General features: G+C 50.0%; 1 protein-coding gene and 1 long non-coding RNA gene across 3 annotated transcripts in view; both read left to right on the top strand.

Annotated features, from left to right (window-relative positions):
* The window catches only part of paxbp1 (PAX3 and PAX7 binding protein 1), a gene marked incomplete at its 3' end in the record, with an annotated part of 37,486 nt that extends 19,540 nt beyond the window's left edge, over positions 1-17,946 (top strand). Inside the window, exons 5-12 of the mRNA XM_084193887.1 lie at positions 1,639-1,742; positions 4,139-4,347; positions 7,568-7,757; positions 12,949-13,072; positions 14,476-14,587; positions 15,199-15,314; positions 17,470-17,669; positions 17,799-17,946. Coding sequence (XP_084050013.1) covers positions 1,639-1,742; positions 4,139-4,347; positions 7,568-7,757; positions 12,949-13,072; positions 14,476-14,587; positions 15,199-15,314; positions 17,470-17,669; positions 17,799-17,946 — 1,203 coding nt within the window. The remainder of the gene's footprint in view (positions 1-1,638; positions 1,743-4,138; positions 4,348-7,567; positions 7,758-12,948; positions 13,073-14,475; positions 14,588-15,198; positions 15,315-17,469; positions 17,670-17,798) is intronic.
* Positions 7,772-11,864, top strand: LOC311119142. 2 transcript variants are annotated; one of them, XR_014611914.1, is made up of 3 exons: positions 7,772-10,718; positions 10,907-11,737; positions 11,840-11,864. It is a non-coding gene; the product is annotated as an uncharacterized lncRNA (long non-coding RNA). The 2 variants fall into 2 exon arrangements; XR_014611915.1 differs by lacking the exon at positions 11,840-11,864 and having other exon boundaries at positions 10,907-11,494; positions 11,691-11,716.
* Positions 17,947-22,886: the final 4,940 nt, after the last annotated feature.

Raw genomic sequence — 22,886 nt, 5'->3', positions numbered from 1 at the left:
GACAGATTTTTCACCTAGTCGGCTCGGGGATTAGAACCAGCGACCTTTCGGTTACTGCCACAACGCTCTTACCCACTAAGCTACCTGCCGCCCCGACTACCTCATCTCTGTACCCGACACATACAATTATCTGAAAGGTCCATCAGTCAAGCAGTGAATTTCGAACACCGATTCAACCACAAAGACCAGGGATGTTTTTCAATGCCTCGCAAAGAAGGGCACCTATTGGTAGATGGGTAAATATACGAAGAGCAGACGTTGAATATCCCTTTGAGCATGGTATATCAATACACCCAGTTACTACAAAGATGTCCTTCCTAATTCGGTTGCCGGAGAGGAAGGAAACTGCTCCGGGATTTGAAGGCACTAAAGTAAAACTGCAAAAAATGGCAAAGAAATTAACTTTTTGTCCTGAATACAAAGTGTAATGTTTGGGGCAAATCCAACACAACACATCACTGAGTACCACTCTTCATATTTTCAAGCATGGTGGTGACTGCATCATGTTATGGGTATGCTTGTCATCGGCAAGGACTGGAGTTTTTTAGGATGAAAATAAACGGAAAAGAGCTAAGCACAGGCAAAATCCTAGAGGAAAACCTGGTTCAGTCTGCTTTTCAACAGACACTGGGAGACAAATTCTCCTTTCAGCAGGACAATAACCTAAAACACAATGCCAAATATACACTGGAGTTGCTTACCAAGACGACATTGAGTGTTCCTGAGTGGCTTCGTTACAGTTTTGACTTAAATCTGCTTGAAAATCTATGGCAAGACTTGAAAATGGCTGTCGAGCAATGATCAACAACCAACTTGACAGAGCTTGAAAAATGTGCAAATATTGGACAATCAAGGTGTGCAAAGCTCTTAGAGACTTACCCAGAAAGACTCACAGCTGTAATGGCTGCCAAAGGTGACTCTAACGTGTATTGACTTATGTAAATGAGATTTCATTTTCAATACATTTGCAAACATTTCTAATAACGAAGTTTTCACTTTGTCTTTATGGGGTATTGTGTGTAGATGGGTGAGAGGGGAAAAAAAACAATTTAATCCATTTAGATTTTAAGCTGTATCACAACAAAATGTGGAATAAGTCAAGGGGTAGGAATACTTTCTGAAGGCACTAACAATTCTCCCCCCCCCCCCCCCTTCTCTCTCCTCCCTTCCCCCTCCTCCCCTCCCCTCCCTCCCTCCCTCCTCCCCTCCCTCCCTCCCTCCCTCCCTCCCTCCCTCCCTCCCTCCTCCCCTCCCCTCCCCTCCCTCCTCCCCTCCCTCCTCCCCTCCCTCCCTCCCTCCCTCCCTCCCTCCCTCCCTCCCTCCCTCCTCCCCTCCCTCCCTCCCTCCTCCCCTCCCTCCTCCCCTCCCCTCCCCTCCCCTCCCCTCCCCCCTCCCCTCCCCTCCCCTCCCCTCCCTCCTTCCCTCCCTCCCTCCCTCCCTCCCTCCCTCCCTCCCTCCCTCCCTCCCTCCTCCTTCCCTCCTCCCTTCCCCCTCCTCCCTCCCGCTCTCCTCCCTTCCCCCTCATCCCTCTCTCCTTCCCTCTCCTCCCTCTCTCCTCCCTTCCCCCTCCTCCCTCTCTCCCCCCTCTCTCCTCCCTCCCCTCTCTCCTCCTTCTCTCCTCCCTCTCCCCTCCACTAGGTATAGAGGGTAGTGATGATGAGGCGTTGGATACAGGAGGTCAGGATGAGGAGGTGTCACGCTGGGAACAGGAGCAGATACGCAAAGGGACCAGCATCCCCCAGGTAATACCACACTCACACACACCAGCATCCCCCAGGTAACACTCACACACACCAGCATCCCCCCAGGTAATACCACACTCACACACACCAGCATCCCCCAGGTAATACCACACTCACACACACCAGCATCCCCCCAGGTAATACCACACTCACACACACCAGCATCCCCCCAGGTAATACCACACTCACACACACCAGCATCCCCCCAGGTAATACCACACTCACCAGCATCCCCCCAGGTAATACCACACTCACACACACCAGCATCCCCCAGGTAATACCACACTCACACACACCAGCATCCCCCAGGTAACACCACACTCACACACACCAGCATCCCCCAGGTAATACCACACTCACACACACCAGCATCCCCCAGGTAATACCACACTCACACACACCAGCATCCCCCAGGTAACACCACACTCACACTCACCAGCATCCCCCAAGGTAATACCACACTCACACACACCAGCATCCCCCCAGGTAATACCACACTCACACACACCAGCATCCCCCAGGTAATACCACACTCACACACACCAGCATCCCCCAGGTAATACCACACTCACACACACCAGCATCCCCCAAGGTAATACCACACTCACACACACCAGCATCCCCCAGGTAATACCACACTCACACACACCAGCATCCCCCAAGGTAATACCACACTCACACACACCAGCATCCCCCCAGGTAACACTCACACACACCAGCATCCCCCAGGTAATACCACACACACACACACCAGCATCCCCCCAGGTAATACCACACTCACACACACCAGCATCCCCCAGGTAATACCACACTCACACCCACCAGCATCCCCCCAGGTAATACCACACTCACACACACCAGCATCCCCCAGGTAACACACACACACCAGCATCCCCCAGGTAATACCACACTCACACACACCAGCATCCCCCAAGGTAATACCACACTCACACACACCAGCATCCCCCAAGGTAATACCACACTCACACACACCAGCATCCCCCAAGGTAATACCACACTCACACACACCAGCATCCCCCAGGTAATACCACACTCACACACACCAGCATCCCCCAGGTAACACCACACTCACACTCACCAGCATCCCCCAAGGTAATACCACACTCACACACACCAGCATCCCCCCAGGTAATACCACACTCACACACACCAGCATCCCCCAGGTAATACCACACTCACACACACCAGCATCCCCCAGGTAACACTCACACACACCAGCATCCCCCCAGGTAATACCACACTCACACACACCAGCATCCCCCAGGTAATACCACACTCACACACACCAGCATCCCCCCAGGTAATACCACACTCACACACACCAGCATCCCCCCAGGTAATACCACACTCACACACACCAGCATCCCCCCAGGTAATACCACACTCACCAGCATCCCCCCAGGTAATACCACACTCACACACACCAGCATCCCCCAGGTAATACCACACTCACACACACCAGCATCCCCCAAGGTAATACCACACTCACACACACCAGCATCCCCCAGGTAATACCACACTCACACACACCAGCATCCCCCCAGGTAACACTCACACACACCAGCATCCCCCAGGTAATACCACACTCACACACACCAGCATCCCCCAGGTAATACCACACTCACACCCACCAGCATCCCCCCAGGTAATACCACACTCACACACACCAGCATCCCCCCAGGTAATACCACACTCACACACACCAGCATCCCCCAGGTAATACCACACTCTCACACACCAGCATCCCCCCAGGTAATACCACACTCACACACACCAGCATCCCCCCAGGTAATACCACACTCACACACACCAGCATCCCCCAGGTAACACACACACACCAGCATCCCCCAGGTAATACCACACTCACACACACCAGCATCCCCCCAGGTAATACCACACTCACACACACCAGCATCCCCCCAGGTAATACCACACTCACACACACCAGCATCCCCCAGGTAATACCACACTCACACACACCAGCATCCCCCAAGGTAATACCACACTCACACACACCAGCATCCCCCAGGTAATACCACACTCACACACACCAGCATCCCCCAGGTAACACCACACTCACACTCACCAGCATCCCCCAAGGTAATACCACACTCACACACACCAGCATCCCCCCAGGTAATACCACACTCACACACACCAGCATCCCCCAGGTAATACCACACTCACACACACCAGCATCCCCCAGGTAATACCACACTCACACACACCAGCATCCCCCAAGGTAATACCACACTCACACACACCAGCATCCCCCAGGTAATACCACACTCACACACACCAGCATCCCCCAGGTAATACCACACACACCAGCATCCCCCAAGGTAACACACACCATACATTGTGTTGTTGTGTAGGTCCAGTCCTGCCAGCCAGACGACAGCGGTAGCGGTAGTATGTACTACCAGAGCAACAGCTACGACCCCCAGCAGCCCTACAGCTCTACCTACAGCCTGCCCTACTCCTACATTAGCAAGGCTGAGGGCTGCGCACTGGTCTACAGCGCCCCTGGTGGTGACCTTTCACCTGTCACTGCTGACCTGGTCAAGACACGCCTCAGAGACAGGTACCCGACGGATCCAGTACTCTGCTAACCCTGACGTTGACCTTTCACCTGTCACTACTGACCTGGTCAAGGAAAGTATTCAGACCCCTTCACTTTTTCCACATTTTGTTACGTTAAAGCCTTATTCTAAAATTGATTTTTTTTATTTATTTCCCCGTCATCAATCTAAACACACTACCCCATAATGACGAAGCAAAAACAGGTTTTTAGAAGAAAAAAAACGGAAATATCACATTTACATAAGTATTCAGACCCTTTCCTCAGTACTTTGTTGAAGCACCTTTGGCAGTGATTACAGCCTCAAGTCTTCTTGGGTATGACGCTACAAGCTTGGCACACCTGTATTTGGGGAGTTTCTCCCATTCTTCTCTGCAGATCCTCTCAAGCTCTGTCAGGTAGGATGGGGAGCGTCGCTGCACAGCTATTTTCAGGTCTCTCCAGAGATGTTCTATCGGGTTCAAGTCCAGGCTCTGGCTGGGCCACTCAAGGACATTCAGAGACTTGTCCCAAAGCCACTCTTGCGTTGTCTTGGCTGAATGCTTAGGGTCGTTGTCCTGTTGAAGGTGAACCTTTGCCCCAGTCTGAGGTCCTGAGCGCTCTGGAGCAGGTTTTCATCAAGGATCTCTCTGTACTTTGCTCCGTTCATCTTTCCCTCGATCCTGACTAGTCTCCCAGTCCCTGCTGCTGAAAAACATCCCCACAGCATGATGCTGCCACCACCATGGTTCACCGTAGAGATCGTGCCAGGTTTCCTCCAGACGTGACGCTTGGCATTCAGGCCAAAGAGTTCAATCTTGGTTTCTTCAGACCAGAGAATCTTGTTTCTCATGGTCTGAGAATCCTTTAGGTGCCTTTTGGCAAACTCCAAGCGGGCTGTCATGTGCCTTTTACTGAGGAGTGGCTTCCGTCTGGCCACCCTACCATAAAGGCCTGATTGGTGGAGTGCTGCAGAGACGGTTGTCCTTCTGGAAGGTTCTCCCATCTCCACAGAGGAACTCTAGAGCTCTGTCAGAGTGACCATCGGGTTCTTGGTCACCTCCCTGACCAAGGCCCCTATCCCCCGATTGCTCAGTTTGGCCGGGCGGATGCACCTGAGCTCAATTTCGAGTCCCATAGCAAAGGGTCTGAATACTTATTTAAATAAGGTATTTCGGTTTTTATTTTTATTTTACCTGTTTTCACTTTTTCATTTTGGGGTATTGTGTGTAGTTTCAAAACATGCAATCAATTTTAGAATAAAGCAGTAATGTAACAATGTGGAAAAAGTGAATGGGTCTGAATACTTTCCGAATGCAACATATGCCTCAGAGACAGGTGCCTGACAGATTCAGTACTCTACTCCAGCGGTTCTCAACTGGTAGGTCGCGACCCAAATTAGGTTTGGAATGGGTCTCAAGTCTGAGTAAAATAAAATAAAAATAAAAAATACTCCAGTCTGAAATAAATGACTAAAACCAGGTAGAAATGATAATGGACATATATTTTTATATCATTTTATATCGGAAATCTTTTTCTTCAATCACAGTATTTTTTTGTTCAGTTTATTTGGTGGATTCTTCTGGTCTCATACCAGTGAGCTTAGCATTCTTCAAGAATATGAGCAAAATGGAATTATTGACTATGGAAAAAGTTGGGACTGTTCCCGTTTCATATAATTGGTACATTTTACTGTGAATATAGCGTTAATCATAGTTTTCCAGATTGCATTTTGGCAACAGCAAAAAATGGAGACGCGAATATTGGATCACCACTGAGACAAGCTGGTTCAATTTGGGGCCTGGGGGTAAACCAGTTGGACTACTGAGCTACTCTAATGTGGTTCTGTTACCTAGCCAGCTAGAAGCCACTCCATTCTGCTGTTACTGGAGTCCTAGCCAGCTAGAAGCCACTCCATTCTACTGTTACTGGAATCCCAGCCAGCTAGAAGCCACTCCATTCTACTATGCTGTTACTGGAATCCTAGCCAGCTAGAAGCCACTCCATTCTACTGTTACTGGAATCCCAGCCAGCTAGAAGCCACTCCCTTCTGCTGTTACTGGAATCCTAGCCAGCTAGAAGCCACTCCATTCTACTATGCTGTTACTGGAATCCCAGCCAGCTAGAAGCCACTCCATTCTGCTGTTACTGGAATCCCAGCCAGCTAGAAGCCACTCCATTCTACTGTTACTGGAATCCCAGCCAGCTAGAAGCCACTCCATTCTGCTGTTACTGGAATCCCAGCCAGCTAGAAGCCACTCCATTCTGCTGTTACTGGAATCCCAGCCAGCTAGAAGCCACTCCATTCTGCTGTTACTGGAATCCCAGCCAGCTAGAAGCCACTCCATTCTGCTGTTACTGGAATCCCAGCCAGCTAGAAGCCACTCCCTTCTGCTGTTACTGGAATCCCAGCCAGCTAGAAGCCACTCCATTCTACTGTTACTGGAATCCTAGCCAGCTAGAAGCCACTCCCTTCTACTGTTACTGGAATCCCAGCCAGCTAGAAGCTGTGTGGTTTGTGCTGCTGGAAAGGTTTGCCAGGGGTGACTCTCCTCTCTTCCCCCACTCAGTCACCTGGTTTACCTCAGGCACATTACCTCATGGTCTTCCTTTCTATTGGTCAGTCCTCACTAAGTGTCTGTCTGTCCTGTATGCCTTCCCAGGCTGAGCTTTATAGTTAGCCCCTGACCACAGCGCTGTAGACCAATGGAATATTAGAGGCTGCTGCTGCCTATTGAAATCACTGGCCACTTTAAGAAATGGAACACTAGTCACTTTAATAATGTTTACATATCTTGCATTACTCATCTCATATGTATATACTGTATTGTATTCGATAATATTCTACTGTATCTTAGTCCATGCCGCTCTGACATCGCTTGTCCATATATGTATATATTCTTAAATCCCATTCCTTACTTAGATTTGTGTGTATTGGGTATATGTTGTGAAATTGTTAGATATTACTTGTTAGATATTACTGCACTGTCGGAGCTAGAAGCACAAGCATTTCGCTACACCCGCTATAACATCTGCTAAACACGTGAATGTGACAAATACAATCTGATTTGATTTGATTACCACATCATATGTGTCTATTGACAGTTGTAAACCAAGCTTCATGGGATAACTTTACAGGACTCACCCTCTCTCTCTCTCTTCTGTCTGTCTGTCTGTCTGTAGGCTCAGATCCACTCAACTCACCCTGTTTGTCTCGTGTGTGTGTGTGTGTGTGTGTCTCTAGGCTGAGCCAGATGCGTGTGGGGCATGATGCTAATGCTAAGCGCTACGATCAGATCCAGGAAGAACTCGAGGCAGCTCAGAACACCATTCGCCGCCTCGAGGGTTCGTCCAATGACGACGCAGAACAGTATAAATTCTTGCAAGAGATGCGAGGGTATGTTCGAGACTTGCTTGAGTGTTTCGGTGAAAAGGTAAGGGAGAAATTCTCTGCCTCCGTTCTTCGTTTTTATTTTGATATTTTTCTCTCGTGGGTTAAAATACTTTTTGAAATAAGAGCATAACAATTTGATATGTACTTTGACGTAAAAATTAGTTTTAAGTTCATTTCTGCTTTAAAATTACAACCTATGCCTTTTTTTTAGTTTAGAGCAATTGTTTTTTGCAGTATACTTCCATTTGGTGGTCTCGAACTGAATTGCTCTGATACTCATTAGTGCATGTCTGTATCAGAACTATCAACCGCTCCAATATTTATCATCTACTGAAATGTTTTATTTCATCTGACTGGTGTTAGTTCTACAGCAGGTGGTTCTAGGTGGCCTCCCATCTTAACATCTGACTGGTGTTAGTCCTACAGCAGGTGGTTCTAGGTGGCCTCCCATCTGACTGGTGTTAGTCCTACAGCAGGTGGTTCTAGGTGGCCTCCCATCTGACTGGTGTTAGTCCTACAGCAGGTGGTTCTAGGTGGCCTCCCATCTGACTGGTGTTAGTCCTACAGCAGGTGGTTCTAGGTGGCCTCCCATCTTAACATCTGACTGGTGTTAGTCCTACAGCAGGTGGTTCTAGGTGGCCTCCCATCTGACTGGTGTTAGTCCTACAGCAGGTGGTTCTAGGTGGCCTCCCATCTGACTGGTGTTAGTTCTACAGCAGGTGGTTCTAGGTGGCCTCCCATCTGACTGGTGTTAGTCCTACAGCAGGTGGTTCTAGGTGGCCTCCCATCTGACTGGTGTTAGTCCTACAGCAGGTGGTTCTAGGTGGCCTCCCATCTGACTGGTGTTAGTTCTACAGCAGGTGGTTCTAGGTGGCCTCCCATCTGACTGGTGTTAGTCCTACAGCAGGTGGTTCTAGGTGGCCTCCCATCTGACTGGTGTTAGTTCTACAGCAGGTGGTTCTAGGTGGCCTCCCATCTGACTGGTGTTAGTCCTACAGCAGGTGGTTCTAGGTGGCCTCCCATCTGACTGGTGTTAGTCCTACAGCAGGTGGTTCTAGGTGGCCTCCCATCTGACTGGTGTTAGTCCTACAGCAGGGGGTTCTAGGTGGCCTCCCATCTGACTGGTGTTAGTCCTACAGCAGGTGGTTCTAGGTGGCCTCCCATCTGACTGGTGTTAGTTCTACAGCAGGTGGTTCTAGGTGGCCTCCCATCTGACTGGTGTTAGTCCTACAGCAGGTGGTTCTAGGTGGCCTCCCATCTGACTGGTGTTAGTCCTACAGCAGGTGGTTCTAGGTGGCCTCCCATCTGACTGGTGTTAGTCCTACAGCAGGGGGTTCTAGGTGGCCTCCCATCTGACTGGTGTTAGTCCTACAGCAGGTGGTTCTAGGTGGCCTCCCATCTGACTGGTGTTAGTTCTACAGCAGGTGGTTCTAGGTGGCCTCCCATCTGACTGGTGTTAGTCCTACAGCAGGTGGTTCTAGGTGGCCTCCCATCTGACTGGTGTTAGTCCTACAGCAGGTGGTTCTAGGTGGCCTCCCATCTTAACATCTGACTGGTGTTAGTCCTACAGCAGGTGGTTCTAGGTGGCCTCCCATCTGACTGGTGTTAGTCCTACAGCAGGTGGTTCTAGGTGGCCTCCCATCTGACTGGTGTTAGTTCTACAGCAGGTGGTTCTAGGTGGCCTCCCATCTGACTGGTGTTAGTCCTACAGCAGGTGGTTCTAGGTGGCCTCCCATCTGACTGGTGTTAGTCCTACAGCAGGTGGTTCTAGGTGGCCTCCCATCTGACTGGTGTTAGTTCTACAGCAGGTGGTTCTAGGTGGCCTCCCATCTGACTGGTGTTAGTCCTACAGCAGGTGGTTCTAGGTGGCCTCCCATCTGACTGGTGTTAGTTCTACAGCAGGTGGTTCTAGGTGGCCTCCCATCTGACTGGTGTTAGTCCTACAGCAGGTGGTTCTAGGTGGCCTCCCATCTGACTGGTGTTAGTCCTACAGCAGGTGGTTCTAGGTGGCCTCCCATCTGACTGGTGTTAGTCCTACAGCAGGGGGTTCTAGGTGGCCTCCCATCTGACTGGTGTTAGTCCTACAGCAGGTGGTTCTAGGTGGCCTCCCATCTGACTGGTGTTAGTTCTACAGCAGGTGGTTCTAGGTGGCCTCCCATCTGACTGGTGTTAGTCCTACAGCAGGTGGTTCTAGGTGGCCTCCCATCTGACTGGTGTTAGTCCTACAGCAGGTGGTTCTAGGTGGCCTCCCATCTGACTGGTGTTAGTCCTACAGCAGGGGGTTCTAGGTGGCCTCCCATCTGACTGGTGTTAGTCCTACAGCAGGTGGTTCTAGGTGGCCTCCCATCTGACTGGTGTTAGTCCTACAGCAGGTGGTTCTAGGTGGCCTCCCATCTTAACATCTGACTGGTGTTAGTCCTACAGCAGGTGGTTCTAGGTGGCCTCCCATCTGACTGGTGTTAGTCCTACAGCAGGTGGTTCTAGGTGGCCTCCCATCTGACTGGTGTTAGTTCTACAGCAGGTGGTTCTAGGTGGCCTCCCATCTGACTGGTGTTAGTCCTACAGCAGGTGGTTCTAGGTGGCCTCCCATCTGACTGGTGTTAGTCCTACAGCAGGTGGTTCTAGGTGGCCTCCCATCTGACTGGTGTTAGTTCTACAGCAGGTGGTTCTAGGTGGCCTCCCATCTGACTGGTGTTAGTCCTACAGCAGGTGGTTCTAGGTGGCCTCCCATCTGACTGGTGTTAGTTCTACAGCAGGTGGTTCTAGGTGGCCTCCCATCTGACTGGTGTTAGTCCTACAGCAGGTGGTTCTAGGTGGCCTCCCATCTGACTGGTGTTAGTCCTACAGCAGGTGGTTCTAGGTGGCCTCCCATCTGACTGGTGTTAGTCCTACAGCAGGGGGTTCTAGGTGGCCTCCCATCTGACTGGTGTTAGTCCTACAGCAGGTGGTTCTAGGTGGCCTCCCATCTGACTGGTGTTAGTTCTACAGCAGGTGGTTCTAGGTGGCCTCCCATCTGACTGGTGTTAGTCCTACAGCAGGTGGTTCTAGGTGGCCTCCCATCTGACTGGTGTTAGTCCTACAGCAGGTGGTTCTAGGTGGCCTCCCATCTGACTTGTGTTAGTCCTACAGCAGGGGGTTCTAGGTGGCCTCCCATCTGACTGGTGTTAGTCCTACAGCAGGTGGTTCTAGGTGGCCTCCCATCTGACTGGTGTTAGTTCTACAGCAGGTGGTTCTAGGTGGCCTCCCATCTGACTGGTGTTAGTCCTACAGCAGGTGGTTCTAGGTGGCCTCCCATCTGACTGGTGTTAGTCCTACAGCAGGTGGTTCTAGGTGGTCTACCATCTTAACATCTGACTGGTGTTAGTTCTACAGCAGGTGGTTCTAGGTGGCCTCCCATCTGACTGGTGTTAGTCCTACAGCAGGTGGTTCTAGGTGGCCTCCCATCTGACTGGTGTTAGTTCTACAGCAGGTGGTTCTAGGTGGCCTCCCATCTGACTGGTGTTAGTTCTACAGCAGGTGGTTCTAGGTGGCCTCCCATCTTAACATCTGACTGGTGTTAGTTCTACAGCAGGTGGTTCTAGGTGGCCTCCCATCTTAACATCTGACTGGTGTTAGTCCTACAGCAGGTGGTTCTAGGTGGCCTCCCATCTGACTGGTGTTAGTTCTACAGCAGGTGGTTCTAGGTGGCCTCCCATCTGACTGGTGTTAGTCCTACAGCAGGTGGTTCTAGGTGGCCTCCCATCTGACTGGTGTTAGTCCTACAGCAGGTGGTTCTAGGTGGCCTCCCATCTTAACATCTGACTGGTGTTAGTTCTACAGCAGGTGGTTCTAGGTGGCCTCCCATCTGACTGGTGTTAGTTCTACAGCAGGTGGTTCTAGGTGGCCTCCCATCTGACTGGTGTTAGTTCTACAGCAGGTGGTTCTAGGTGGCCTCCCATCTGACTGGTGTTAGTCCTACAGCAGGTGGTTCTAGGTGGCCTCCCATCTGACTGGTGTTAGTTCTACAGCAGGTGGTTCTAGGTGGCCTCCCATCTGACTGGTGTTAGTTCTACAGCAGGTGGTTCTAGGTGGCCTTCCATCTTAACATCTGACTGGTGTTAGTTCTACAGCAGGTGGTTCTAGGTGGTCTACCATCTTAACATCTGACTGGTGTTAGTTCTACAGCAGGTGGTTCTAGGTGGCCTCCCATCTTAACATCTGACTGGTGTTAGTTCTACAGCAGGTGGTTCTTGGTGGTCTACCATCTTAACATCTGACTGGTGTTAGTCCTACAGCAGGTGGTTCTAGGTGGCCTCCCATCTGACTGGTGTTAGTCCTACAGCAGGTGGTTCTAGGTGGTCTACCATCTTAACATCTGACTGGTGTTAGTCCTACAGCAGGTGGTTCTAGGTGGCCTCCCATCTGACTGGTGTTAGTCCTACAGCAGGTGGTTCTAGGTGGCCTCCCATCTGACTGGTGTTAGTCCTACAGCAGGTGGTTCTAGGTGGCCTCCCATCTGACTGGTGTTAGTCCTACAGCAGGTGGTTCTAGGTGGTCTACCATCTTAACATCTGACTGGTGTTAGTCCTACAGCAGGTGGTTCTAGGTGGTCTACCATCTTAACATCTGACTGGTGTTAGTCCTACAGCAGGTGGTTCTAGGTTGCCTCCCATCTGACTGGTGTTAGTTCTACAGCAGGTGGTTCTAGGTGGTCTACCATCTTAACATCTGACTGGTGTTAGTTCTACAGCAGGTGGTTCTAGGTGGTCTCCAGAGAGGGGAGGAGAAGGACCCTAGTCTCTATGCACCTGTTAGCTGAACTGACTATCAGCCTCTCTCTTTAACACTCACTTCCTCCTTCAGCTCTCCTTAGAGGAATGATGCATGATGGTTAATGGAGTCTCTTTGGTGTGGGGGCTGAGAACGTTGTGAAAAAGCTCACTGACTGCACAGTTCAAACTAAAAGCTCTGGCTTGTTAGTAAAGGAAAGCTGAAATAGCGCTGATGTTGGTCCATGTTTATAGATGTAGAATGAACACAGAGTAACACCTTGATTGAAAATAACTACAATATTTAACTTTGACTGATATTCCTGTCTATATTCAACCTCACAACACAATTGGACGTGTCACCTGTCAGTCAAGCGTCTCTCTGGCCCTTGCACCAATGAGGTCTCCCGGTGGCCGGTCAGCCTGAGCAGGGCTTTGTTCTGTGTCGAGGTCAGAGGTGACATGTGGGCGTGTATGTTTCAGGTTCCCAGCGTGGTGGAGCTGGAGGGCGCCATGCACCAGTTACTAAGGCAACGGGCCTGTCGGCTGGTCCAGCGGCGCCAGGATGATATTAAAGATGAATCGGCGGAGTTTGCAAGCCTTTCAAGTCAGTCCATCTTGAAGGTTTTTATTCTTTACTCGAACGGCATCGTTGGTTCTCTGTGTGTGTGTGTGTGTGTGTGTGGTGGTGTGTACGTGTGAAGCAGCTCCCCCCCCCCCCCCCCCCAACTCTTATTTTCCTTAAGTGTTAACCCCCACTCCCCAAAACCCTTCTCATCTCTCCCTGTCTTACCCAAACCCTTCTCATCTCTCCCTGTCTTACCCAAACCCTTCTCATCTCTCCCTGTCTTACCCAAACCCTTCTCATCTCTCCCTGTCTTACCCAAACCCTTCTCATCTCTCCCTGTCTTACCCAAACCCTTCTCATCTCTCCCTGTCTTACCCAAACCCTTCTCATATCTCCCTGTCTGTCCCAAACCCTTCTCATCTCTCCCTGTCTTACCCAAACCCTTCTCATCTCTCCCTGTCTTACCCAAACCCTTCTCATCTCTCCCTGTCTTACCCAAACCCTTCTCATCTCTCCCTGTCTTACCCAAACCCTTCTCATCTCTCCCTGTCTTACCCAAACCCTTCTCATCTCTCCCTGTCTTACCCAAACCCTTCTCATCTCTCCCTGTCTTACCCAAACCCTTCTCATCTCTCCCTGTCTTACCCAAACCCTTCTCACCTCTCCCTGTCTGTGAGTGGTGCGAGCCTTGTTGTCAAGTGAGCTTGGTGAGAGTGAGAGAGAGAGTGAGAGAGAGAGAGACGTGATCTTGAGTCCTGACTGCACAGTAATGTGTAAAGGGACAAGGCTGTTTCAGCTTTGCTCCATCTGTTGTGGCTGAGATGACTGTGACAGACCGAACCACAGACGGTCTGTCTGTAGTTGTCTGTAGACCTGTAGTCCTTTGAATCACTGACTAAAACGCCATAAAATCAGTGACCAAAAGCTATGACCGTGACGTCAGTGAGTCACTGACACAGACAGGTCCTAAAGTGAATGCTAGTTGATATGATGCTGCTGACCACAGACAGGTAAGTGTTAAGTGGATCCAGTGATAATCCAAGCAGAACATCAATGCATTACGACTGTAGACCAGGACAGTTAATCAAACGGATAATGTTTCTGTGCTGTGAATAGGTTTAGATTAATCAGTTCGGCTGATAATTATTGACACGTCTAATATTCATAAATAGTTCAATAAATAAAGCACTTTTTTCTGATCCTGGTGTCAAATGCAGAAATGCCTTTTTCATGAAAGTTATTTACAAATGTGTTGCATTATTATTTAGTCAGTATAAATGGTATGTAGGCTAGTTTAGTCAGGTGTAGTCTAGATTAAGCCTGGTGGAGTTGAGGTGTAGTCTAGATTAAGCATGTTGGAGTCTAGATTAAGCCAGGTGGAGTTGAGGTGAGGGCTCTCTGTCCCGTCCTCAGGTCTCTAACCCTTGACCTGTCTCTTCCAGGTAAGGCTGTGATGGCTCCTAACCTCATGTCTCCTGACTCGTTTGGGAGAGACAGGACCGTCTATCAGGAGCACGCCAGACAGCGGAGGATCGCTGAACGGGAAGCCCGACGGTACGATGCTACGCTAACACACTCACAGCTTTTTAAAATATTCATATTCAGTCAGTATAAATGTTGTGCAGGCTAGGTGTTGTTGAGGTGAGGGCTGTCTATCAGCAGAACGCTTAGACGAATGAGGATCGCAGAGCGGGAGGCACTAGCTGGAGATACAAGACCTCAGCGCAAAGATCTGAAGCCTTCAACTCACTCATAGTTTTAAAGTGATATTTCACTTTTTTTCAAACTTTGTCAGATGTTTTTACCTTTTCAAGGTACATGACAACAGGACACTCCCAAGGTATGAAAACATCTGAAATATCTCTTTAAATAGAGCTATGCTGTCCCCTAGTGTTAAATTGTAGTTATCACATGTTGAATGTACTCATGAGATCAAACATGCTCTGAATGCAGCCCCATACCATAGTCTTGTCCCCTTGGGGCGCGTCTCAATACTCTAAAGCTGCACCCTCTCCCGGTAGGCATCAATCACTGAAGGAGAGGAGGACACAACATTATTGAGATGCACCCTTCTTGTTAGCAGTTCTGAATGACCCAAATGGGTTTTTATCGACGAAAACAATGTCTTGTGTGATTGGCTAACATTGTTTGTGGGGCGGGCCTAGAACGCGGCGGCGGCAGGCACGGGAGCAGAACGGGAAGAGGGCGGAGCATAGCGAGGGGCTGTCCTCCGACGATGAGGAGACTTCCACTGACCTCACATCATACTGCCTGGAGAGAGGTACCTTCACACCCTTCTCCCTCCATCAGCACATACCTTCAGACCCTTCTCCCTCCATCAGCACATACCTTCAGACCCTTCTCCCTCCATCAGCACATACCTTCACACCCTTCTCCCTCCATCAGCACATACCTTCACACCCTTCTCCCTCCATCAGCACATACCTTCAGACCCTTCTCTCTCCATCAGCACATACCTTCAGACCCTTCTCCCTCCATCAGCACATACCTTCAGACCCTTCTCTCTCATCTCCTTCACTATGTTTCAGTTGGATATTCTGTACATTTACCTTCTCTCATTTTCTTTCCACATCCCTTCAGATCCTAAAGCTTTCTTCTTCTTTATCTCTACTGTGTAGTAGTAGTAGTAGTAGTAGTGGTAGTAGTAGTAGTGGTAGTGGTGGTAGTGGTAGTGGTAGTAGTGTTTGATCTGGGGTTGGTATCATCTTTACATTTACGTCATTTAGCAGATGCTCATATCCAGAGCGACTTACAAATTGGTGCATTCACCTTGTGATGGGACAACCACTTTACAATATTTTTTTATTTTGGGGGTGGTAGAAGGATTACTTTATCCTATCCCAGGTATTCCTTAAAGAGGTGGGGTTTCAAATGTCTCCGGAAGGTGGTGAGTGACTCCGCTGTCCTGGCGTCGTGAGGGAGCTTGTTCCACCATTGGGGTGCCAGAGCAGCGAACAGTTTTGACTGGGCTGAGCGGGAACTGTGCTTCCGCAGAGGTAGGGGGGCCAGCAGGCCAGAGGTGGATGAACGCAGTGCCCTCGTTTGGGTGTAGGGACTGATCAGAGCCTGAAGGTACGGAGGTGCCGTTCCCCTCACAGCTCCGTAGGCAAACACCATGGTCTTGTAGCAGATGCGAGCTTCAACTGGAAACCAGTGGAGTGTGCGGAGGAGCGGGGTGACGTGAGAGAACTTGGGAAGGTTGAACACCAGACGGGCTGCGGCATTCTGGATGAGTTGTAGGGGTTTAATGGCACAGGCAGGGAGCCCAGCCAACAGCGAGTTGCAGTAATCCAGACGGGAGATGACCAGTGCCTGGATTAGGACCTGTGCCGCTTCCTGTGTAAGGCAGGGTCGTACTCTCCGAATGTTGTAGAGCATGAACCTACAGGATCGGGTCACCGCCTTGATGTTAGCGGAGAACGACAGGGTGTTGCCCAGGGTCACGCCAAGGCTCTTCGCACTCTGGGAGGAGGACACAACGGAGTTATCAACCGTGATGGCGAGATCATGGAACGGGCAGTCCTTCCCCAGGAGGAAGAGCAGCTCCGTCTTGCCGAGGTTCAGCTTGAGGTGGTGATCCGACATCCACACTGATATGTCTGCCAGACATGCAGAGATGCGATTCGCCACCTGGTTATCAGAAGGGGGAAAGGAGAAGATTAGTTGTGTGTTGTCTGCGTAGCAATGATAGGAGAGGCCATGTGAGGATATGACAGAGCCAAGTGACTTGGTGTATAGCGAGAATAGGAGAGGGCCTAGAACTGAGCCCTGGGGGACACCAGTGGTGAGAGCACGTGGTGCGGAGACAGCTTCTCGCCACGCCACTTGGTAGGAGCGACCTGTCAGGTAGGACGCAATCCAGGAGTGAGCCGCGCCGGAGATGCCCAGCTCGGAGAGGGTGGAGAGGAGGATCTGATGGTTCACAGTATCAAAGGCAGCAGACAGGTCTAGAAGGACAAGAGCAGAGGAGAGAGAGTTAGCTTTAGCAGTGCGGAGAGCCTCCGTGACACAGAGAAGAGCAGTCTCAGTTGAATGACCAGTCCTGAAACCTGACTGGTTTGGATCAAGAAGGTCATTCTGAGAGAGATAGCAAGAGAGTTGGCTAGAGACGGCACGCTCAAGAGTTTTGGAGAGAACTCTAGACTGTGTAGTAATAATAGTAGTAGTAGTGTTTGATCTGGGGTTGGTATCTTCTCTAGACTGTGTAGTAGTAGTAGTAGTAGTAGTAGTAGTGTTTGATCTGGGGTTAGGTATTGAGTTGTCCTCTTGGCCAGGTCTCCCTTGTAAAAGATGTCTTCTGAACTCAATGGGACTTCCTGGATAAGTAAAGGTTAAATACAATAGTGTGATTATATATTTATCTGGTTTATTTCCAGATCGTATAGTGTGATTATATTTCTCTTGTTTATTTCCAGATCGTATAGTGCGTGAGTGTAAGAAGGTGTTTGAGGATGTGTTGGAGGACTTCCATTCTCTGGACTGTATCAAGAGTCGTTTTGAGGTGTGGAGACGTCTCTACTTCACCTGCTACAGAGACGCTTACATAGGACTGTGTCTGCCAAAATTATTCAACCCCCTAGTACGACTACAGCTCATCACGTGGAACCCTCTACAGGTACGTGATACGGTCGTGTGTGTGTGTGTGTGTGTGTGTGTGTGTAGACGGCCTATACTGGCCACAATTTTTAATTTGACTCACTAAGTAAACAAAACAAATCTCTCTTCTCTCCCTCTCTCTCTCTAGGAGAAGTGTGCGAACTTTGAGTACATGTTGTGGTTTGAGTCGTTGTTGTTTTATGGCTGTGAGGAGCAGAGTGGGATGCAGAGAGGAGACGTGGATATCAACCTGCTGCCTGCTATAGTGGAGAGAGTTCTACTGCCCAAACTAGCAGGTAACACATCAACCTGCTGACAGACTAGCAGGTAACACGTCAACCTGCTGCCAGACTAGACTAGCAGGTAACACATCAACCTGCTGACAGACTAGCAGGTAACACATCAACCTGCTGCCAGACTAGCAGGTAACACATCAACCTGCTGCCAGACTAGACTAGCAGGTAACACATCAACCTGCTGCCAGACTAGACTAGCAGGTAACACATCAACCTGCTGCCAGACTAGACTAGCAGGTAACACATCAACCTGCTGCCAGACTAGACTAGCAGGTAACACATCAACCTGCTGCCAGACTAGACTAGCAGGTAACACATCAACCTGCTGCCAGACTAGACTAGCAGGTAACACATCAACCTGCTGCCAGACTAGCAGGTAACACATCAACCTGCTGCCAGACTAGACTAGCAGGTAACACATCAACCTGCTGCCAGACTAGACTAGCAGGTAACACATCAACCTGCTGCCAGACTAGCAGGTAACACATCAACCTGCTGCCAGACTAGACTAGCAGGTAACACATCAACCTGCTGCCAGACTAGCAGGTAACACATCAACCTGCTGCCAGACTAGACTAGCAGGTAACACATCAACCTGCTGCCAGACTAGCAGGTAACACATCAACCTGCTGACAGACTAGACTAGCAGGTAACACATCAACCTGCTGCCAGACTAGCAGGTAACACATCAACCTGCTGCCAGACTAGCAGGTAACACATCAACCTGCTGCCAGACTAGCAGGTAACACATCAACCTGCTGCCAGACTAGACTAGCAGGTAACACATCAACCTGCTGCCAGACTAGCAGGTAACACATCAACCTGCTGACAGACTAGACTAGCAGGTAACACATCAACCTGCTGCCAGACTAGCAGGTAACACATCAACCTGCTGCCAGACTAGCAGGTAACACATCAACCTGCTGCCAGACTAGACTAGCAGGTAACACATCAACCTGCTGCCAGACTAGCAGGTAACACATCAACCTGCTGCCAGACTAGCAGGTAACACATCAACCTGCTGCCAGACTAGACTAGCAGGTAACACATCAACCTGCTGCCAGACTAGACTAGCAGGTAACACATCAACCTGCTGCCAGACTAGACTAGCAGGTAACACATCAACCTGCTGCCAGACTAGACTAGCAGGTAACACATCAACCTGCTGCCAGACTAGACTAGCAGGTAACACATCAACCTGCTGCCAGACTAGACTAGCAGGTAACACATCAACCTGCTGCCAGACTAGCAGGTAACACATCAACCTGCTGCCAGACTAGACTAGCAGGTAACACATCAACCTGCTGCCAGACTAGACTAGCAGGTAACACATCAACCTGCTGCCAGACTAGACTAGCAGGTAACACATCAACCTGCTGCCAGACTAGCAGGTAACACATCAACCTGCTGCCAGACTAGACTAGCAGGTAACACATCAACCTGCTGCCAGACTAGACTAGCAGGTAACACATCAACCTGCTGCCAGACTAGCAGGTAACACATCAACCTGCTGCCAGACTAGCAGGTAACACATCAACCTGCTGCCAGACTAGCAGGTAACACATCAACCTGCTGACAGACTAGACTAGCAGGTAACACATCAACCTGCTGCCAGACTAGACTAGCAGGTAACACATCAACCTGCTGCCAGAATAGACTAGCAGGTAACACATCAACCTGCTGCCAGACTAGACTAGCAGGTAACACATCAACCTGCTGCCAGACTAGACTAGCAGGTAACACATCAACCTGCTGCCAGACTAGACTAGCAGGTAACACATCAACCTGCTGCCAGACTAGACTAGCAGGTAACACATCAACCTGCTGCCAGACTAGACTAGCAGGTAACACATCAACCTGCTGCCAGACTAGCAGGTAACACATCAACCTGCTGCCAGACTAGCAGGTAACACATCAACCTGCTGCCAGACTAGCAGGTAACACATCAACCTGCTGCCAGACTAGCAGGTAACACATCAACCTGCTGCCAGACTAGCAGGTAACACATCAACCTGCTGCCAGACTAGACTAGCAGGTAACACATCAACCTGCTGCCAGACTAGCAGGTAACACATCAACCTGCTGCCAGACTAGACTAGCAGGTAACACATCAACCTGCTGCCAGACTAGACTAGCAGGTAACACATCAACCTGCTGCCAGACTAGACTAGCAGGTAACACATCAACCTGCTGCCAGACTAGCAGGTAACACATCAACCTGCTGCCAGACTAGCAGGTAACACATCAACCTGCTGACAGACTAGACTAGCAGGTAACACATCAACCTGCTGCCAGACTAGACTAGCAGGTAACACATCAACCTGCTGCCAGAATAGACTAGCAGGTAACACATCAACCTGCTGCCAGACTAGACTAGCAGGTAACACATCAACCTGCTGCCAGACTAGACTAGCAGGTAACACATCAACCTGCTGCCAGACTAGCAGGTAACACATCAACCTGCTGCCAGACTAGCAGGTAACACATCAACCTGCTGCCAGACTAGCAGGTAACACATCAACCTGCTGCCAGACTAGACTAGCAGGTAACACATCAACCTGCTGCCAGACTAGCAGGTAACACATCAACCTGCTGCCAGACTAGCAGGTAACACATCAACCTGCTGCCAGACTAGCAGGTAACACATCAACCTGCTGCCAGACTAGACTAGCAGGTAACACATCAACCTGCTGCCAGACTAGCAGGTAACACATCAACCTGCTGCCAGACTAGACTAGCAGGTAACACATCAACCTGCTGCCAGACTAGACTAGCAGGTAACACATCAACCTGCTGCCAGACTAGACTAGCAGGTAACACATCAACCTGCTGCCAGACTAGACTAGCAGGTAACACATCAACCTGCTGCCAGACTAGACTAGCAGGTAACACATCAACCTGCTGCCAGACTAGACTAGCAGGTAACACATCAACCTGCTGCCAGACTAGCAGGTAACACATCAACCTGCTGCCAGACTAGACTAGCAGGTAACACATCAACCTGCTGCCAGACTAGACTAGCAGGTAACACATCAACCTGCTGCCAGACTAGACTAGCAGGTAACACATCAACCTGCTGCCAGACTAGACTAGCAGGTAACACATCAACCTGCTGCCAGACTAGCAGGTAACACATCAACCTGCTGCCAGACTAGCAGGTAACACATCAACCTGCTGCCAGACTAGACTAGCAGGTAACACATCAACCTGCTGCCAGACTAGCAGGTAACACATCAACCTGCTGACAGACTAGACTAGCAGGTAACACATCAACCTGCTGCCAGACTAGACTAGCAGGTAACACATCAACCTGCTGCCAGACTAGCAGGTAACACATCAACCTGCTGCCAGACTAGACTAGCAGGTAACACATCAACCTGCTGCCAGACTAGCAGGTAACACATCAACCTGCTGCCAGACTAGACTAGCAGGTAACACATCAACCTGCTGCCAGACTAGACTAGCAGGTAACACATCAACCTGCTGCCAGACTAGCAGGTAACACATCAACCTGCTGACAGACTAGACTAGCAGGTAACACATCAACCTGCTGCCAGACTAGCAGGTAACACATCAACCTGCTGCCAGACTAGACTAGCAGGTAACACATCAACCTGCTGCCAGACTAGCAGGTAACACATCAACCTGCTGCCAGACTAGACTAGCAGGTAACACATCAACCTGCTGCCAGACTAGCAGGTAACACATCAACCTGCTGCCAGACTAGACTAGCAGGTAACACATCAACCTGCTGCCAGACTAGACTAGCAGGTAACACATCAACCTGCTGCCAGACTAGCAGGTAACACATCAACCTGCTGCCAGACTAGACTAGCAGGTAACACATCAACCTGCTGCCAGACTAGACTAGCAGGTAACACATCAACCTGCTGCCAGACTAGACTAGCAGGTAACACATCAACCTGCTGCCAGACTAGACTAGCAGGTAACACATCAACCTGCTGCCAGACTAGCAGGTAACACATCAACCTGCTGCCAGACTAGACTAGCAGGTAACACATCAACCTGCTGCCAGACTAGACTAGCAGGTAACACATCAACCTGCTGCCAGACTAGCAGGTAACACATCAACCTGCTGACAGACTAGCAGGTAACACATCAACCTGCTGCCAGACTAGACTAGCAGGTAACACATCAACCTGCTGCCAGACTAGACTAGCAGGTAACACATCAACCTGCTGCCAGACTAGCAGGTAACACATCAACCTGCTGCCAGACTAGCAGGTAACACATCAACCTGCTGCCAGACTAGACTAGCAGGTAACACATCAACCTGCTGCCAGACTAGCAGGTAACACATCAACCTGCTGACAGACTAGACTAGCAGGTAACACATCAACCTGCTGACAGACTAGCAGGTAACACATCAACCTGCTGCCAGACTAGACTAGCAGGTAACACATCAACCTGCTGCCAGACTAGCAGGTAACACATCAACCTGCTGCCAGACTAGACTAGCAGGTAACACATCAACCTGCTGCCAGACTAGACTAGCAGGTAACACATCAACCTGCTGCCAGACTAGCAGGTAACACATCAACCTGCTGCCAGACTAGACTAGCAGGTAACACATCAACCTGCTGCCAGACTAGACTAGCAGGTAACACATCAACCTGCTGCCAGACTAGCAGGTAACACATCAACCTGCTGCCAGACTAGCAGGTAACACATCAACCTGCTGCCAGACTAGACTAGCAGGTAACACATCAACCTGCTGCCAGACTAGACTAGCAGGTAACACATCAACCTGCTGCCAGACTAGCAGGTAACACATCAACCTGCTGCCAGACTAGACTAGCAGGTAACACATCAACCTGCTGCCAGACTAGCAGGTAACACATCAACCTGCTGCCAGACTAGCAGGTAACACATCAACCTGCTGCCAGACTAGACTAGCAGGTAACACATCAACCTGCTGC

The sequence above is a fragment of the Coregonus lavaretus genome, assembly GCF_964263955.1.
Source record: "Coregonus lavaretus genome assembly, contig: HAP1_SCAFFOLD_4114, whole genome shotgun sequence".
NCBI classification, from domain to species: domain Eukaryota; kingdom Metazoa; phylum Chordata; class Actinopteri; order Salmoniformes; family Salmonidae; genus Coregonus; species Coregonus lavaretus.
The sequence above is the reverse complement of the archived record's forward strand: the minus strand, read 5'-3'. Positions and strand labels throughout refer to the sequence as shown.